The sequence below is a fragment of the Oreochromis aureus genome, linkage group 13, assembly GCF_013358895.1.
Source record: "Oreochromis aureus strain Israel breed Guangdong linkage group 13, ZZ_aureus, whole genome shotgun sequence".
NCBI classification, from domain to species: Eukaryota; Metazoa; Chordata; class Actinopteri; order Cichliformes; family Cichlidae; genus Oreochromis; species Oreochromis aureus.
In genome coordinates, this window is record NC_052954.1 from 22417663 (window position 1) to 22438480 (window position 20818).

Below are 20818 nucleotides of genomic sequence, written 5' to 3' on the forward strand. Positions count from 1 at the left end.
GATGGTGGCAATTACGCATCTAATTGACCGAGCCACTTTTTATGTAAAATCACGCTTCAAAGTGCATAACACTAAGATGATTACAGAAACCCACCTGCTCAAGCTTAGAGAGCTTATTCACGCATACGCACGCGTGCACGACTGTAGAGTTGTTGGGGTTTGTTTTATCATAATTACATTTTCTGCATAAAATATAGAAAACAAGCTTAACATAGCTCTATTTAACACCCTGTTATTTTTTTAGACGACAAAAAATGTGATAAAATGTACGGAATATTCTCCATTTATTTCACAACATGGTTCAGCAATACAATATCAAAACGATGTTTTAACTGTACAAAGAAGAAGCCGTATGAGGAATCGCCTTTCCCCGCGCCTCATTAAATATATACATTTACATATTTTGTACACCAGGGTAGTCGATATTTTTGCCGTTCCTGCTCAAAAAACACAAAGCTCAGGAGACACTGGACCTCACACTTGTGCTTCAAAGACGTGTCCATGAAGAGGGGGCTAGAGTGAGAATTACTAAAACTAAACATAAAGCTACATGGGTATTTTACAGCTCAGAGTGTCTTGATTGTCCCCCGGCAAACGCTTTAGAAAGCAAAATAATAATAATAATAAAAATAATAATAATAATAATTACATCAAATCCTTGTCAATATTTTAACATGAGCAGATGACAAAACGTATGTTTCCTGTTTCACTCATTCACAGCATGCCGTGTATTGCACATCGTGATATCAATTCTTGAAATGTGAATAAAATCAAATGCTAAATGATGAGCAGGTGTCGCCTTCAGGCCGACACTTTTTGTAAACATGGTGATTTTTTTTTTTTTAGTCACACAGCTGACGTGTCCAGATACAAACGCAGTGTAAAGTCTGGGAGGAAAAAAATAATAAAGACACTCATCAGGCAGTGTAAGCAAGTGGACTCCTGAGGTAATAATAATAATAATAATAATAATAATAATAATAATAATAATAATAATAATAATAATAATAATGGGATTCAAATTGTCAGATCACGTGTAAACGGCATCTTTATGAAAAATGAAACAATCTATTTGCCAAAAATAGGTCCATGAAAGCCTGACAGTGACAGTCTCTCATTTTTCTTTTTTTTCATTCACTCGGTTGTATAAAAATATTTTGTCCTTTTTATTTTTGATTTCTTTCTTTTTTTTAATGAGTTGATATAGGAAACAGACACCAAGCTGTGCCTAAAAACTCAACTATTTTCAAACTGGTCTGAGCAGCGGCACAGATGTGACGATGGGATGGGAGTAGTAGACGCCGGGGTGCGGGAAAGTGAGGAGCGGTTGGCTCACGGGCACGTTGGCAGTGGCGCCTCCGCTCTCCGAGGCCGAGTTCTCGTGGTAGAGGATGGGCACCCGGACTATCCTCTGCGCCGCAGCGTGGCTCAGGTTGGCAGCCTCCAGCTCCGCGGCCAGCTGCCTTTTCCACTTGTTCCTCCTGTTCTGAAACCAGATCTTCACTTGAGTCTCCGTCAGGTGAAGGGAAGCGGCCAGGCCGGCCCGCTCCGAGCTGCTCAGGTATCGCTTCATGTCGAAGGTGGACTCCAGCTGGAACACCTGGCTCCGTGAGAACACCGTGCGCGTCTTCTTCTTGCGGCACGGCTTCTTGTCATCGTCCCTTTTCTTCCACTCCTCCAGCTCATCTTTTTTGGCCTCTTCCGTGTCGCTTTCCTCCAGGATTATCTCGTCACTGCTTTTGTTGTTGTTGTGCTCCTCGTCCTCGTCGTCATCTTTGGTGTCTGGCTCGGATTTGAGCGCCAGGTCCGGCGAGTCTCTGTCCGTGCCCGAAGTTGGAGAGGAGTCTCTGGCTCCTGGTTTCTCGGTGACTGAAATGGGGATACATGCAGGGAGACGTAGTCATAAATATTGGAGTCTATCGGGCATTTATTACAGCCTGTTGATATTGGACAGTCAGTGGGTTTTGGGAAAAGTATGGTTGCTAATAAATAGTGGCAGAAGAAAATGCGTTGCGTCATGACATAAACCATTTCAGAGGTAGACATAACTGTAAACACCATGTTCAAAAATGATGAAATGTCATTTTTTACCCCACTAAACAGTCATTTGAATAGACCTAAGATATAAACTCTTCAAACTATTTACACCTATTTTATTTATTATTTTTATCAGCCTATACTACAGCCTAAATAACTATACAAGCATAAAATAATATCACTTTCTTTGTATTAGGATATCATAATGCCATCCACATTGGTCTTTTTTTTATCCCAGGTGAATAAATCACAGAAAAAGGCAGATAAAAGGCTCCCAGTAGCCAAGCCTCAGAGGTAAGATGTGCGCCAATAGACAAATCAAAAGCACGCTGCGCATCGTCACCCTCCTCCAATGATTTCATGATGTCTACTTCATTTTATGTGTGTTTCTTTATTGATCTATTATCCCACGTCGTGGCATAACAAAATAGGCCTTCGGAGGACAAGGTGTTAAATCATACACTGTGGTGTGAGGCTATGTGTGCATGATGCCTATCAGGAAACCGCACAAATCTTCCCTTTCAATTTAGAAATTTGCTTTACCCTACTTACTCATTAGAAGGATCTCATACAAAAACAGTGGATTCGTTGGATAATTGCGCAACAGTTGTTTGCTTACCTTCAGTTCTGTGTAGATGGGCGGCTGAGTTGAGGGTGTAAGGGTACCACCACGCTGAGGTGCGCTCCAAGTAGTGAGCGGGTAGACTGAATCTCTGTGCGGGCAGGTCGAAGCGTGGAAAGTTGAAGTCACCAACCTGGGAAAGGGAAAATCCTCCCTCTAAAGCTGCCTTGGTGGCCGCCAGTACGGGCTTGGGCTTGGACGGTTTGCTATCACAGTTCAGCAGGTTCTTAATGAAGAAAGGAGAGTCCTTGGCCGAAGCGCACGTCTCTTGCGTTGTCTCTGGCATCGCTGTTGTTGTGGTCTGAGCGCGAGGGGACCACGGAAGCAGGAATTTTTTATTTTTTTTAAAGGGGGGGGGAAGGCAATGTTGACTTACAGGCTGTCGTTATCCTGGCTACGAGGAGTTCCTGTTTTATTCTCTGAAACTTGATTTCACAGCCGAAAAGCTCACCAAAAAGAAACGCGTCCGTCTAGGCTAGAAAATAATGAAATAAACTGTTCGAGAGGCAAAAAGAGCACACGCGCTTACAAACATGGAGATGCCTCATCCCGGGCTCTTCCGTTAAAACGCAAGAACTGGGTCCACCGTGTCAGTCAGTCTGGTGTCTGATGCTAATGATGAAATAAAAATGTCATCCAAGTTAAATGCGGAAAGTATAGGCGATTGGGCATGTACAATGGCAAATGGGATTAAGGGAGAGACGGTGACTAGAGAGAGAGAGAGAGAGCGAGAGGGGGGGGGGGAGAGAGAGAGAGTCCTCCCCTCTCTGTGCTCTCTAGCTGCAGGCTGTGTGCGCTCGGTTGTTATTGGTCTCATATAGTCCAATTAGCAGCAAATGAACACGGGACTGTTACCGCCAAAAAGGGAGGTTTGGACCATCAGAACAAGCGCCCCATCATACAGCTGACATTACAACGAGACCCAGATTTACTGCGCGAGGTTACTCTAAATCCAGTCCTTTTTTTAAATTATGTATTTCAAATCACGTCCCGCATGTTTTTGGAAATTGTTTGAATAATATATCCCAACGAAACACCGTTTTACATATGACTTTTTAAATGATCATCAAAAAAAGTCGAGGCCTATTCTGAAGAATAACTCGGTGACCTGCTGGCTAAAGTACATCCAAACTTATCGTCAAATATCTGAGGCCTAAATGTGATGCTTTTATTTGGAGTCCGTTCAAACAAATCGCTGTTAATGAGAAGCGAATTGTGTAAAACGAGCATAATAAATACATAAATAAATAAATAAATAAAATCCAGTCATGATAGAGTATCAGGTCAAGATAATATAAGGCCTTCTACTTCCACTCGTAAAATAACCTTAATAAAAACAAAAAATAATGCAAAACCTCAGCGACGTTTTTCAGTTTATAAATCTCCTGCCCATATAATCTTTAACATTTCCATATTTACTTGACAAAAAGCACTTACATTTGCCTATCACTAAGGTGCTGTGGCCTCCATGCCAGCACTGCAACTGCTAAATAGCGCAAGTTTTTAGTTCCTCAATTTTTGTTTGGCTCTCTGCGACACGATATGAAAAAGGCGTGAGATCAGGCTGCAGCTGCTCAACGTGTCACCAATGGGCGATTAGATTCATATTTCTAATTCATTGATTTTCAGCGAGGGCCACTTCCACAATGTCTGCGGGTCGCACGGTCATTTTTTCCTCCCTAATCGATTTGGTTAATTCATCCCTCAGATTGCACTCTTTGTAAATGTGCTATGTATATTCACTCATTGATATTAATTGACTTGTTTAAAAAAGAAAAAAAGTCCATTGGTTGGAAGCTGCTGTAGAAGAAGAAGAACGAGGAGACAGCGTCCTCTGTGGGCCAAAAGGAGAAAATACATGTGTGCGGCATATTGGAAAATATGTGTGTGTTTAAGTTAAGCACGGTAAGGTGGCAACAGTGTTATCATAATGTGGTATTAAGGAAACTGGGAGACAAATATTGCAGTATACAAGGGAACAACTATAATTTGGGTTGAAGTTGAGGATTTTAGTTATGCTTATGTGCAGCTCTGTAATACTTATGGTAAAATTCTCCCAAAGAGACCAAAAAGTTTGTTTGAATTCAGCACAAACATGGATTATTCGCCCTATAACACAGTTTCATTACATGTGTGGCCTGACTGATGCACTAATTTTTGCTATCAATCCTCATCATCATCATCACCTGCTTCCTGAAGACATTCATTAGCCCTATAATATGCAGAGATAAGGAGGGATATGAAGGTTATAGTCGGCATTATAGTTCATTTTCTACATCAGCATCAGAGTTCCTATGCACTGGCATGTCTGTGCAATTACCACGTGTAATTCATTTAGTGAGCTCTGCAAGTGGAGATATCCTGGTAGAGGGATGTAATTACAGCATTTCCTTACATAGGCAGCATTGCATGTGTTTAACACTCCAAAGGCTGAGATGGAGATTGTGTACACTTCCACTGTAAAACCCCATCATTCTAACCATATATATCTTTCAAATATCATTTGTTTTATTTTTTTGTTTTTTTGTTTTTTTTGGGGGGGGCAAGTTTTGTGTTATACACAACACTTTGCAACACTACTGAACACAGAGACTACAAGTGATCATTCTGTAAGCCAGCACTGAGCCATTTCATGACAATAGCCTCAGATCCTGAACTACTTTTTAATAAGTCTAAATTGGTTCACATCAAAGGGCTTACTTTGTGTAGCTACTAAATATTGAATTGCCAAATTTAGCTCTGTAATTAGTGTTCGCCACACACATTTGTGCATCATATGACGGCTAGCTTATAAAACGAGGCATTTTTGTACAAATGGTTCAATTTTAGTGTATTTTCTTCATTAAGTAAATGTCAAGTTCACTGACATTTTTTTTCTTTTTGCTGTTTTTTACGAGTCTCTTTACTGTCATACATATAGCTTAGTGTTGAATATTAAAAAAAAATCAAAGCGTTAAAAAATTTAAACAAGTCATCTTCTTTTCAAGCTTGTAGTAAGAAAGTGCTTTGTGTGCTCAAATAGAGTAGAAAGGTGCTATATAAAGTACCGGTCCAGTTACAGTTTCATAGATACATTAAAGATGTTGTATCAGTTAAGCAAAACCCTATTGTATACTAAAAGTGTCATTCACACACACAGTCAAGCAAATGGAGGGTGTAAAGTATTTAATTCCTAATAAGCATCTATGTGATAACCTGTGTAATTTGAAAACTGCATGTATTAATACAAACTGGAGTCACAACACCAGTCTGGATTAATCTTCTAACCCCTGCATAACATTGACTCTTGTACCTATTTATTGTGATGTGCCTCAACAGAATTGACTGACAAGTAATATTTACCCCATAAACACAACCATGCTTAAGTGGGAAGAAGAAGGAATGCAACTAATGCTTATATTGAAAACAAACTGTACAAACTCAGATCCCGTAGTCTGGTTTTTAAAAAAAGTACAGTTCATATTATGCATTGATTAGAAACATGCAGTAGACATTGCCCAGAAGCCATATAGGCCTTCTGAATGCTCCATAAGTCTATTTTTGTTGCTCCTCGGGTAGGTTACTATGACTTTTATATTATTTATTTCAAAGCGCCCAGATATTGATTATTTCACAAGGAAAAATGACAAATGGCAGGAGGGAATGACACGGTCAGCAGGTTCTATTAGAGAAATGATAGTGTTGCTCGTGGTTTGTTAAAAGGTCCAGTTTAGATACTTTATAGGTTTACATCCATCATCATCTAATGACCTATTTGATGAAAAACACGCGCTCTGGTGACAACAGCCTTGTGCAGCCAACTTTGCTTTGTAATTGCGCCCATATTAAATATAGATTTTTGTTTTGATATCTTGTGAGAATTCCTTTCTGTGGGTAAAAACTGTGATAAAAGACATGGCTGCAGAGGCTAAAGCTCGGAGAAAGAAAACTAGAAAGAGAATGGGGGAAAAATAGGTGGGTAAGAGATTTTGACAGTAGAATTGTGGGTTTGGTTTTTGGAGATGTGAGCAGCTGTGGAGGAAGTTTTCAGATCCTTTAAATGAGTAAAAATAGTAGTACTGCTATATAAAAACACCCTCTTACCAGTGAAACACTACAAATGCCACTTTAAGTATATTTTCTGTTTTTCTACTTTTACTAAAGTATAAAAAGTATAATCATAATGTAAAACAATGCTCCTGTGTTTTATTATTATTGTCAGTTCCAATTTCTAGCAAGTATTTTTACCATTGCTGTTTGTTAAGGTGAAACTAATTCAGCACATTTATACTGTTTTGTTGTTTCATCTTTCATTTTTACATTTTAAACTGTACATTTGTTTTTGTAAAAATCCTGATCTTTAAAGTAAAATTACTCCATTACAAGTAAACATAGAAAATGATATGTTATAATTGCAAAATGTACTTAAAGCATGAAAAAGCATTGAAGGTGGTTATATTTAAAAATCAAATTCGTTGTTAATGCAGTGTAGAAAAAAGTAAAACTAAAATGTACTGGTTTCTTTCTTCTCTACTTGAGCACTTGAAGTGCGTTAGACATAATGCTTCATTCATCCATTTACACCCATTCATACAAGCATGTATGTTTTAACATTCATACTCTGATGAACACATCCAAGAGCTAGTTTAGATTTGGTATCTTGGCCAGTAATACTTTGGACAAGATATAGGCAAACTGGAAACTGGAGCAGTCAAGGTTGAACCACCAACCTTCCAGTTTGTCGTTGTCCTGCTCTAGACCCTGAGCTACAGCCACCCCAGATACAGACTAGAATAATTTAATTTACAGTCATGTGAGAAAGGAACAATTTAACAGGTTTTTATGCAGTCTTGTGAAACATTGTACACCTTTACTGCTTTCATAGGAATTAAGTGGATAAGTAGCAGCCAGGTATTGCTAATCAAACATTTGATTGACTGATCATCAGCAAGTGTGGGCACCTCAATAACCCAGTGTTTTGGTCTGGAGTGTTCAGAAGCAATCGCTGCTGCCCATCAGTCTGGGAAGGGTTAACAGGGTATTTCCAAACAGTGGGAATTTCATCATTCTTCAGTGGGAAAGTGGAAAACATTCAAAACAGCTGCCATTCTTCTCAGGAGTGCATGTCTTAGCAAATTCACCCCAAGGTCAAACCATGCAATGCTCAAAGAAATTACAAGAAATCCAAGAGCTACAGGCCTCAGTCAGCATGTTAAATCTTAAAGTTCATGACAGTAAACTTAAATTGTCAGTATGCCTTGGCAACCCGTCTTTGGAAGGGACTGATAAAGTCATAGAGAAAACAGTTATTTCAATTTAATTCAAGTTATTGTTGCTAAATGGGGTTCTGCAAGCTGAAAAATCATGGAGTGTTCTCAGTTTTTCAAGGACTGCAGAGTCCTGTGAAAACTATACATGGACTCTATGTATAGGTACCTCAGAAGTACTCCAAAAAGGAGGCTTGTTACTTTCCACCACGGGTTCTGAGGTTATGAGATTGTGTACTTGTTAAGGAGTTCAGTGTTCAGTGCAATTAAAATGATAACAGCCTTATTTAATATTAAAATAATATAGTAATATTTTGCTGTACTTTGGACTGTAACTGAAGCCCAACAGTACAAATGACTTGCACATGCCAGCTGACGAAACATCATACTGAAACAGAGTTTATACAGAACCCTGAAGGACAACGAGATCTTAGAGTCAAACTGCATCCACGCAGACGACGCCATTGATCACTGAAACCTGCCCAACCTGTGTCCTCCTTGCACTTTTAGCTGTCCACTCCACTTGGAACGAGCCATTAAACCAATGAAGGCCACACTGAGATTGCTTAGATTTAAGTATTGCATTTAACTTGTAAAGGAATTGGTGGCCGTCCACTGACCCGGCAAGCTTTAATTGGGATTGTGCAGGTATTGATTGCAAGTGGCCAGGCAAATCTTGAATTACAGCCTGATTAGCTTTTACTTGGCTCCTTGCACCAGCTAGTGGAAGGAGCTCAATGTCATTCAGCCGGCACTTGGCTGGGCAGAATCTTGTTGCTTCTTGTGTAAACAGAACACAACACGTATGAAGATGACAGCTCTTTTGGCAAATGTTTTTATGTCACACGAGGCCATAATATTCGATATGTGTGTGTCGACTCTCTTTTAGAAATAATCAAAAAGCATGTTGCTTAGCACCTTATGAACAGATGTGGGGATACAGAAGATATATTCTCCTTTTTATCCTTGCTGCTATCATTTTATCTACATTTTATCACCCTTTCCCTTTCTTTATTGTTCCTCAGCAGAGATGATGACCTCTGTAAGGTTTGGATGGAAACAGTCATAGGAGTGATGTAGTCCTTTTTCTCCATTATGAGCAGCTTCATCTGAGCCCTCCAGGCACACAGGCTCAATGTCCATCCTCTGTACCTCCAAAAACTCTGCCCTGGATTGTAAGCTTTTACCTAGGCAGCCTGTATGTGTCATTACAACTCGGTAATCTGGAGAGGGTAGCAAAAAAGTTCTCATCAGTGTCAGCCTGAGATATAGATATGGGCCGGGTAACAAATGGCCAAATGCTCAGGCAGCAGAGCAGACCATCAATAAAGCAATTTCTTGTGTCATAACAGCCACGCTTTTCCTAAAGCCAACCTTTCAAAACTTTTCCCTCTGCAAATCGCTGCAGCCCCACCATTAGAGTCCTGCCTTGTGAATTTAATGGATTCCGTACAAATAATATTCCACCATAATGGAAAAGGTTGAAGTCACTGAAGACAGATGAAGTCATAAACACGTATAATTGAGAATCAAAGACCGATAAATTTTAAACTGCTATCCATTTTCTCTTTTTAGATGATGATCTATGTCAGCGCGGCTGCAGGAGAATGGAAGAGATTATGGGGGAAAATTATAACAATAAATTTTCTAAACATACACCTTGATTATGCTTCGATTTTTTGGAAGGGTAGAGGGTGAGAGAGGGGGTTAGAAAGAAGGCTGGGATTGCTAAAAGCTTGCCGGCTAAATGGCACCATAAAATAGGTTCCCTGCTCTTTTGCCTGCAGAGCGTAGGCATGCCTGGAGGTGTGATTCCCCCCACCCGCCCCCTCCCTAAATGGGGGAAATGAATTGTGTAATTTATTGCAAACGTGCACACAGTGAGATTAGATCAGCATATCCCATCAAAGGAACAACAATCAATCAGCCTATAGTTAACAGCTTGAAACACATAAACCAGGGCACCTAATGGCTTTCCAATTTAACAGATTGATAGACTTATCCAGTCCTAAGGGATGAATTAAGAAAACTGGGTACTTTCACACAGGCACAGGCACTTTTGACAGAACCTTTTACCCCTCTAGTTTACTTACAACCTTTACTTCTGAGTATAGAGATAAGGTTAACCTGGAATTTAAGACAAAGTTGGTTTTCCCTCTTTTTTCTGCCCCTTTCTGTTTGAGAAAGCACAGCAGAGCTGATTTGTTATTCAGATGAGGCGGGAGTGGAAGTGTGTCAGATGTGGAGAATGGGCTCATTTTAATGACCTGATTATCGCGGGTCATTTGGAACTGTGAAATCAAGGGAGCTATTGAAAGCCACTTAACAATATCTAAATGTGGCCCGGGCGACCCACTCAACCAAGAATGTAGTTTTTAAAAAAAAGGAACTTGTTTGTCTCATATCTTATTAATCACGTAATTGATTGATTGCAAAATATGGTAAAAGATTAGTTAGACATTATGTGAAATATGCTTCTTTACATTCTTGCTGAGAGTTCAATAAAAAAGCATTTATGCAACACTCGCGTGTCTGCAAGAGAACACAGAGAAAAAGCTAGGCTGGCTTTCTCCAAAGGTTAAAACAAAAACCCTCTAAAATTCATAAAACAGATTACATTGAAAATGCTCAACACCTAAAAAGAAAAAGGAAATTTGTGGGAATCTATATAATTCAGTAAAACATATTTGTTAACTGCTCCATGAGGCTTCAGTAATTTGCTATTTCCTGACTAGACATAGTTTGATCTCCAGTAAAACTAATTAACTGTAATTTTGTTGTGGAGTAAATATGAACAGTTTCAGTTCAATTTAGTTTTATTTACATTTTATATTTTAATTACATACCAAATCACAACAACAACCATTTCAAGAACCTCAAGATGTTTTATATTGTAAGGTAAAGACCCTGCTATAATAGAGAGAAACCCCCAACAGCCAAACTGACCTCCTTTGAGCAACCACTTGGCGACAGTGGGAAGAAAAAACTCCCTTTTAACACAAAGAAACATTTAACAGAACCAGGCACAGGGAGGGGTCGCCATCTCCCGACCGGTTGTGGGTGAGGGGATGAAGGAGGGTCAAAAGCGACACTTTGGAGGAGAGCCAGAGATGAATAATAACTAATGATTAAATGCACAGTGGCGTGTAAACACATAGTGAGGGAAAAAGAAACACTCCAACTAAAGACTGATTCACTGTTACTTAATCCAGGCCTAACTATAAGCTTTATCAGAAAAGAAGGTTTAAGGCTAATCTTGAAAGCAGAGAGGGTGTCCCCCTGCTGGTTCCACAGCAGAGGGACCTGAAAGGTGAAGACTCTGCCTCCCATTCTACTTTTAAATACTCTACTGGAACCACAAGTAAACCAGTAGTCAGAGAGTGCTCTGTTGGGATCATCTGGTACTATTCGTTCTTCAAGATAAGATGGGCCTGATTATTCAAGATGTTGAATGTAAGGAGAAGGATTTGCTTCTTGCTCCAGCTTCAGATGTAATCTAAAGAAATTTGGAGCAGGTTATGCCAAACTTTTCCAGTTTATACAGTCACTGGGAGGTTATGGGGCATTTTGTACACATAGTCTGCCTGATGACTATATGTTCAGCAACTTTTTAATATTAGTAGACCGATTGAGTAATTCAGCAGATACTAGCGCAAACCTTTACTGCAAAATCTTAACTGAAGCAATTGTACTGAGTTATCCTTGTCATTTACTGAAAGAGTAGCTTTCTGGAAGTCTGTGAATCAGTGGCTTAATTCAAAAAGCCTACCTCTACAGTGAGCATCAGATAGCAGAGACATATGCAGATAAGGTTAACTGGCTGTACTGTCCTCTAAAGAGCTTGGCTACACACCCAGGGAACTTGTGTAATGCACTCTCAGCGTCACCATATTATCTTGTCCCCATCCACAGAGACAGCTGATCTCTGTGTCACTGCATAATTGAAGAGTTGTTGGTATCAAGGATGTGATCCTGACAGGGATGAGAAAGTGTCACCTTAGACCTCGACAAGCAGAGCAGCGGAACCACCTCAAGTGAGCCCAGAAACACAGACAGGGTGCACTCACAGGCCAGAGATAGCTGACTATCTCCCCACGACTTCAGTCAGACTGCCACAGAAGCCAGTGGCCCGTAAGAAATACATGTAACTGATGTGTGCGCTCCAGTGTAATGAGAGAGACCGCCGCATTAAAGACTCGCCAGAGCTTCTTCGTAGAATTAAGGAGGCACTTCAGAAAATGGATTGAGATTCAGCTCATGGGTTGGGAATGAGCCAGAATTGATTACTGATGGATCAATAAATTGGGTAATGAATAAAAGCCCATTACTAACCAATCAAAACTAACAGCAGTTTAACTGCCTCTTTGTCTCTGCTTTTCCATCAGCTCTAGTGGAAAACCTGCAGCTCTCTGACACATAGGGGGATGGATGCTCCAAAACTGAAGAGGATAACTGGGGAAATAACAAAAACAGAACAGGAGCAAGACTGTTAAACTCAACGAAAATCTCACTTTTCCAGGTCAAAGAACAAAAAAACGTGTTTTTCTACTAGACACTAATGCTCATATCCTCCCTGTGGGCGCAGCTTTGCTGACCCTCTTGGTTGGTTTGTGAGTATAGCAAGGAGTATATGATCACGAACAGAGCTCAAATACAAAATTCCCCCTCCCCACAACAGACAGTAATTGGTGTTTGTTTGCCCTCTCTCATGTCATGTGTTGGTAACGAGTGCTATTGCTGTCATCTGATTAGTATGTCTCCTCTGCCTTTTACAGCAGCTTTCAGGACTGTCTAATGAGAGGAAATTTTAACAAAGACAAGAGAGGTCTGCACATACACATATACTAATTTAAACATATGCAGAGTAAGCTTATGTACTTTCAATATATTCTTCTCATAGTTATTCTTGTATTAAGTCAATAAATAAAAATCTATTAATGTGGACACCCTTGTCTTTTGCTACAAAAGGACCTCATTTAATGTTTGGATTTACATTAGAAATGCATAAATACATAAATACATTTGAAAATGAAAAAAAAGTATAACATATAAGTTAACTTAGTCATTATAACACCTTTTTGTTTTCTGCACTCAGTTCGAGTCTCAAAGGGTTTGTTTTACTTTCATGTGTTGTTGTATTGTATCTCAAATGAAATATTAGCCAATTGGACCTCTTTTAAGGCTAATTTTTAAAATGTTAGAATTTTTATTTTCAAAATAAAATACATTTTTAAGAAGTTTTAAGTGGTTATAAAATGTTTTTGCTTTATTTAAAAAGCAGAATTTTTGCAGGTTGATAAATAAGGGCTTTAGTGTCTATGCAAAGACAGACATATACATATATATATATATATATATATATATATATATATATATATATATATATATATATATATATATATATATATATATATATACATATACAGGTTCATCATATAATGTAGATAATGGAATTTTGCATTTTTCCTATACCAATCTTTAATGGGCCTCTCAAAATTGCTCTCTTCATATGTCAAGCATTCAGACCAAGCCTTGACAACTCTATCTTCCTCACATCTTAACGCATGCCAAAGTCCTCAGGGCACCCGGGAAAATTAACCATTTAATAGCAATAAATAACAGAGTCTGACTCAAGGGGACTTCAAATCACTTTCTCTGTTAGACACATACACACAATGAGTAGCCTCACATAGCTGCTTAACACCAAAAAATTCAATCAAATGTTTTATGACTGAGATAGAAGAGCATACACATCTTTTCTCCATTTATGCACACAACAACACAAGACATGTTTATAATACGCACTGTATTGCTAAATATCATGCACTCTGTTATTTGGATGGGAGGCATAAAAGCAAATTGACAACAAGAAAAAAAGCTGTTGATATACAAAGCTTACTTTCATGTAACTGCACAAATTTATTTAAATACTTGGGCAGAAATCACACTTCCGTTATCCATATAAATGTTTTATTTTTATTTTTATTATTAAATGCATTTTTGTCATCAATGAATGCATCAGAAACATAAAATATTAAAAGACAAAGTGGGAATTATGTGAACTTTTCAGATGTTTAAATAGATTTTGCTAATAACTGTTGCATAAATTCACATAAATAACATACATGAAAAAAAAATTTCTCTTTGTATTTTTTATTTTAGTATTTGTGTATTTACATAAGTAAAAGATAATGCTTGCGTCAACATTCGTTGGCCTGAAGGAATTGCGTAACCTGTTTGCTGAATCTGTGCTATTTTAGGCTCTTGGCTGAGCACTCCCACACTGATCCCTTTTTTTTCAGTTACAAATATATATTTCTTACTTCTTTCCTTTTTCTCTCTTTGACAGTGTATACAGTCATTACGCCTTGTATCAGTCAAAATGGAACATTGATTATTTGTAAAAACATAAGTGCAAATCAAATCAACATTGCATAGGGACAGATGAGAACTGCCTACCTGTGCACTCGCTGGAAAAAGGGGGCAGTTATTGACCAATTGATTTGATGTGAAGGAGGGGCATTCTTTTTCCCCACAGTGGAAAAACCTTGACTGTAAGGCTAGCAATCACTCCACTACCTTACCTCCAACTACAACCACCTCTAATACCCAACTGTGTCCTCAATCTCCCATCCAATGGGCCCAAGTATGCAACTTTTCCGTCAGCACGTTATGTATTTGGCTTTCTATTTCACTTTAATAGGGGAGAAATTGGCAACATATTCTTTTACAGCCCCCTGGCACCATTAGAAAGCCTGCTGTCATTTGGATTATTTATGAAAAACTATTTCATGCTTACTTACATTTGCCGCTTATTTTCCCCCAGTGTGACCTGCAGCAGATTTAGTTCCATTTTGAAAGCCTTAAAGCCAATTCTTTATGTCTGCAGGTCAGCCTTCTCGATTGAGTCGAGATTGAAATACCAGTGTGTAGTGGGAAAGGTATGGCAAGAGGAAACCAATAGTCTTTTATTGTGTAGGGGGCTATAGCAAAGAGAAAAGGAAGGGGGATACTGAAGGAGGTGAAACGATAGAGGGGTAAGAGCGGGATGGGGGGCGGGGGGGTGATTTTAGGCAGATATAGAATTGGAGACACCTGCAGAAATAAGAGGCAATGCAAAGGCGAAAGCTGAGGAATGAATGCCACACAAACACCCAGCTGCTCTGCTCTGGAGCAGCAAAGACAACAAAGACCGGACAAGAACTGAGTCAGCAAACTGAAGAAAGTAAAACCAGAAAAGACATAAAAAGAAAGTGGTCTTAAATCTCGGAGTTTTTATACTTCATCCAAAAACATGTCAAATACTATTCCAAGCACAGTGTTTTACAAGGTCTACAATGATAAACTTTACCGGGGCGTTTTGTTTGTGTTTTTCTCCCCTGTGTTTCTGTAATCTGTACTCATATTCTTGTCTATACAAGAAAATTGGTAATCTTTGTTTTTCAACATATCAAATGAATCAAAATAAACTTCCCCACTAAGGAGCTCGACAGGGCAGGACAAAGCAGTCACACTCTCCTTAGGAGCATGCATCTATACTCATAATCCCATACTGTATGAGATGGGGTCTTTCACTCCCCATTGAGCACAGGCGCGCACACACACACACACACACACACTTTTGATCTGGGCTTGGCCTGGGCTTTATACAGCGACCTTAATAAACTGCGGTGTGGCTGAGCAGGTTTGTCACTGTCACAGGTAAATTATGTAATTAATGAGGGTGTAGTGGATTGGATAGGAGCTGGGGTGTTAGATTTTAAACACCTCTCCAGCTGACTGCGTTTGGGGAGGCCCAGCTGGACACAGCCAGCAGATCGATACGGGGTCAGGGGTCAGTCAACCCTCCCATTATGGCCAAGGTAGCTCCCATCATCGTCTGGCTAACGATGCCTGGAGGAGGTCCAGCGATGGAGTCGCTGCAGAGAGCAGCTTTTGGAGCATCAAACTGAGAATGGTTTGGTTTCAACTTCCTGCCTGCGAGATTTGTTAGCACTGTTAAAAAGCTTCACCATGTTTGGCAAGTTTTTATGTTATGTTACTAAGAAGTACAGGTCCAAGATGCTTCTTTCTGGTAGCAGGAATAATTATGTTTGCATAGTGAATGCAGTTTCCTTTATGTTAAATGTGTTATGTGAGAAAATATGAGGGATTTTTTTTATGTGCATGACACAGAAAAACTACAATATTGCTAAAAAAAAATAATAAAATAAAAGACCATACTCTTTGGCTTCTATTGAATCATGGGATCCTTGTCTCATTTATTTCCCCACTGTTAAAGAATTTTGAGAGTTTTTCCTTTTCCAATGCTTCACTGTGCCACCAATTTAATTTATCTTTGTGGTTTTTGTGTAATCTTGCTGAAAAACACACATAAAGCACTGAATATGTACCACCGCCGTGAGGCAAAAGACAGTCCTGTCAGCCCATCAGATGGCCTCTGGCTAATGTCAAAAAAGAACAAAGTAAACAGCAGGGGATCATGGGAAACTGGTCAGACTGGTTTAATCAATAATTTTAAGCCTATTGACTCTGCTCATTACGTTACACTTTATGTAATGATGAACACTGTCAAAGCTAATGGCTGTAAATTTAAATTAAGTGAATAAAAAAATCTTACCTCTTATCCTGGCATCTTTACTGTTTTTCCAGCTCTGAATTATAAATATATTAAAATTGGATTTGTTTCTGAAACAAATAACATTTCCTTTAGTGTGTTCTGTTGAACTTTGATATTGTCTGTTTAATCTGTTTGGTTTTGTATAGGGTGTCAGTTGTTACATAACACACACGAGTGCAACTTCTTCAGTCCTTTTTCTTTGCCTCAGTACTGAAACATTCCTGTGAGCATTTAATTGCAGAAAATAATGATTGTCAGTGTTAGCTGTCACTCTTTCTGAGGTTTTAGTGCAGCTTCATACTGCATATTCAAGATATATTTGAATATGTTTTATTCAAATATTTTTTTAATTTCATTTAAGCCAATGAACAACTTCAAGAAGTAAAGTTTTGTACACTAATTATTTTCAAGTATGTGTCAACTATGTATCTGTGAGATTTAAAAAATAAAAGCATATCACAGATCTGCCTTAAAACGGCTGAAGCCGTTTTTATAATCTAGGACGTCCTCTCCTATTAGAGATGTCCATTTCAAAGCTCTACACAGCAGAGATAAGGAAGCAGCTCTACAAACATTAAAACTCAGTTGATATTTTAAGTGTCCCTCACCTTTCTGGGATCTTTGGGATTTTTATCCTGTAGGTGCCCGAAGGAAAACTGTGGCCAGTTTTGTTCGTGACGTTGATACATTATTAATATTACAGAAGGGGAGCATGGGAAATCGTTTCTGGCCAGATTGCATTTGATCAATATCCTCAAAGGGCAGAAGCCTCATTAATCTAAAACTTCCTTCACATTAGCACAACTGTCCAATTCAGACAACTCTTTACTCAAACTCAATAGCCACTCAGATCCAGGAATACTGGGACCTGCTTTGTTAACAACTTGATATCGAAATAAATAATAACAGAGCATTACTCAGTTTTGGGTTTGTTTGTTTTTTGGACAACAGAAATGGGTGAAAAAAAATATTTCTCTTAGATTTATGTATTTATACACTCAGAATTAAAAAGAGGACAATTTTTCTTGTTATGTTTTATTTTTCATTACACTGGGACTTTGTGTTCTACTTAAAGAGATGAAAGGGTTTTCATAGCATTAAGACGTGATAAATGAAACGGGTAAATAACATGAATATAGTATTTAAAAGAAAATGTAAAAAATAGCATCAATTTGTAAATTGAGAGGTAAAACTAACAAAACTGAACATAAATACTAAAAGTCAAACAGAAATCATTTAACTGACAATTGAAAGAAGAATAATAAAGCTACTTTTTTATATCAGATAATCTTTTAAGTAGTTTCTAGAGCAAACATGCAGGATATGCTGCGTGACTTATTCACTAACTGTCGTTGAGCTTTTGATGACTAATCAGGTCAAACAACCAATATGAAAACTTTACTTTGAGTTATAGGAAACATTCATGTTCAATTTTAAATACAGCAAAATTAATTCATATCCTAATTACTTTAGAAAACAATTAGCGGACTAATTGCTAAAGACGTAGGTTAACTGAAATCTCTTTTTAAGCAGTGTATCTGGCATGCTGAGAGTTGACACTGTGTGTTACCCATAGGTATTTAAGGATGTGCCAGTGGATGCACTATATTATCTTCCTATGGACAGGCTAATCCATTATCAGTCTTCTTGCAGCAAGAGTGAAACGCTCGTATTAGGGCAACTGTGCGTTCAGAGGCATCATTCAGGACAATGAGCTATAGCAAGAGAGTGACAAGTTAGAAAAATGTCCCCACTTTTCAGGCTGTACAAATGACGTTTGGCCACGATAACTCACAACTGGACACTTCATTTCAAGTTGGGAGCTAGCTGGCCAGTCAAAAGCTATTATACCATCTTCTTTATTTGTGGTCCACGGTTTTGGTAGTGGGACCATCAAATAAATACTGCTAAAATGCCACTTCAGTCAAAAATATTGGCCAATTCTTTCTCTTTCGTGACTGGGTCCGGATGACAACCTGTTTCTGATGGTATAAACCTTTAAGAGTGAGGTGGTGGGTATGATGGCATCCATCATACTCAACAACACCATGAGTTAGTGCCGGATACATATGCAAGTGAATGAGACTGACCAATGCTGCCAGTCCCTTGCAGCCTTTCTTTGAGCACAACAGTCAAATGAATTGATTACCAATTTATCATTGGGGGAATTGCTTGCTTAGAGGAATAATCACTCAGCGATAAAGAAGAAATGGCTATGAATACATTTCAAGGATGACAATCTTTGAGGAGTAATAGTATAATTTGTCACTTGTGACAGTCTATTTGATTGTTCTGGATATTTCAGCTCGGTGGAATATTGGACAGAATCACTCCAGTTTGTGAGATTCGGGCTAAGATGTGTGTGAATTTGTTGAGAGGTGCTTTAATACGGTAATAAGGGAGTCAGAAGAACACGCTTAGACTTCCTAAGGTGGCAGCGGCTTTATCACGCATCGCCTCATAAAGTCCCATCATATCTGTTCGCCACTATTATCAAATGGGTGTTTAGTGTGCTTTTGTGTGCCTGTGTGTGGGTGTGTGAAAGAGAGAACACCAGAATGAGTGAACGGCCTCAATTGTGTCTGCGAGCTGTGGGTGATGACATTAAGACACAAAAGGATCGGCACAAAACGTGAGTTGATCCCAGCTCAAGGCGAAAATACTGTAGGATCACAAAGATTTTGGAGGTTTTGTAAGAAAAATAAGCCCATCCTCCCCACTGAACTGAAACATTTCTCTTTTTGTTCATATTCTCTCCTGCAGCCCAGGCAGCTGTGGTCAAACTTGGGTCAATAAAGTGTCTGTCTGTCCATTGAGTTGCCACATCTATCAAAAGATGAAAGTTTGTCTTTAAAGGAGAGATAGAATTCAGTGAGGAGAAAGTGGGGCCTTTCTGTGAGGCATGCAGGAAATTAATCAAGGAAATGGGGTTTTTGGTGTGCCTATATCAAATCTAATCTATCCTTTGTCCACATGTAGCTAGCTCCAAGCCTCACCAATCAAGAGCGACACGCTGGTTTTATGAAAAGCCACTTGTTCCCTGCATAATTGGGGGGTCTCACTGCTGAGTTAAATGGGGCGGTGGAGGTGGAGGGAGAGGCAGTCTTGTTTGCCCATGTAAAGTGTGATCCAGATAATAGCATTCTCATCAAAGGCGGCAATTACATTCATTACAACAGCGCAAGGCGCGCCTGCAAGGAAATTAAGTGGTGAGAGGAAAGAAAAGCTTAATATATACCTCCTTTATCCTATCCCCCACCTCTTAGTTCTTTTTCAAATGCTCCACGTGGAGCGGGAGACCTCAAGAAAGAAACAGTCTCAGTAGAAGAAGAATAAATCTCGTCAAAGTCCCCCTTCACCTTTCTCCCTCCAAGAGGCTCCCGTCTACCGTTACTATGGCTGCACTTGTCTAGGATTAAAAAGCTTTTCCAGAAGGGTGATCTCTAATGCAGCTCTTACACAAGCCCAACAAATGACACCAAGTCTTAAAAAACTGGTCAAGGCCTTCTCTAAATTAAATTCCAATTTCTTTCAGGAGAGGAAGAGCAAATTAATTGTCCCGTGTGGCATTAAACCACAAACAGCCTGTAAATCAAGCGGTTAAGAGGAGAAGGGAACCTTTTCATTCAGGCCTTTTAAATGTGAATCAGAGCAAGTGGATAACACTGCAGTCTTCTCAAAGGCAGGTGTTATCCCGGCGCTCATTTTACATGTGGCAGCCTGTGTATATTCAAACTCACTCATATAAATTAGATTAGTCATGTAAAGGCTTTGAGTTCAAGACAGACCTTTAGAAAATGTTAAGTATATGAGTGATTGTGATTCAAATAGACCAAGATTTTGAAGTAGAATCCATGTGTCTGTTTATATTATGTTTAACAGTAAGCTTCAGCACATCCTTTTACATAGGAAAGTCATATAAAGTCACATACCATGTGTAAATGTAAGTCCACATAAACTCTATTAGAGTAGTACCTGCTGTCAGTCTTATAATACATTGCTCACTGTTGAACATGTCATTAATGCAAAATTAAGTTTGAGCCTTAAGTATTTTTAGACTTAATAAATAACACCTTCAAACTGAAAGGCCTCATTGGTTCTAACTTCAGGAAATGTTTAGCAGGAAGTACAACACAAGATTATTGCTTTAGTAATTGATATGGCAGGAATTAAAAACAAAACTACTGAAACAAATGAGAGCACAGAGAAGTGCGCACTTTGTCTTTTCGTGGCGACAAATCATTGTGGCTGCGCGTAAATTATTCAACAGGATCAGGCCCCAGAGGAAACCTG

The 20818-nt window shown here is 38.9% G+C and overlaps 1 protein-coding gene across 1 annotated transcript; it reads right to left on the reverse strand.

Moving 5' to 3' along the window:
- Positions 1-275: 275 nt before the first annotated feature.
- Positions 276-3318, reverse strand: hmx3a (H6 family homeobox 3a). The gene is made up of 2 exons (XM_031742258.2): positions 2657-3318; positions 276-1869 (listed from the first exon to the last, which is right to left on the reverse strand). The coding sequence occupies exons 1-2, from the start codon at positions 2943-2945 to the stop codon at positions 1247-1249; spliced, it is 912 nt and encodes a 303-aa protein (XP_031598118.1). The 5' UTR covers positions 2946-3318; the 3' UTR covers positions 276-1246.
- Between the last annotated feature and the right edge of the window lie 17500 nt (positions 3319-20818).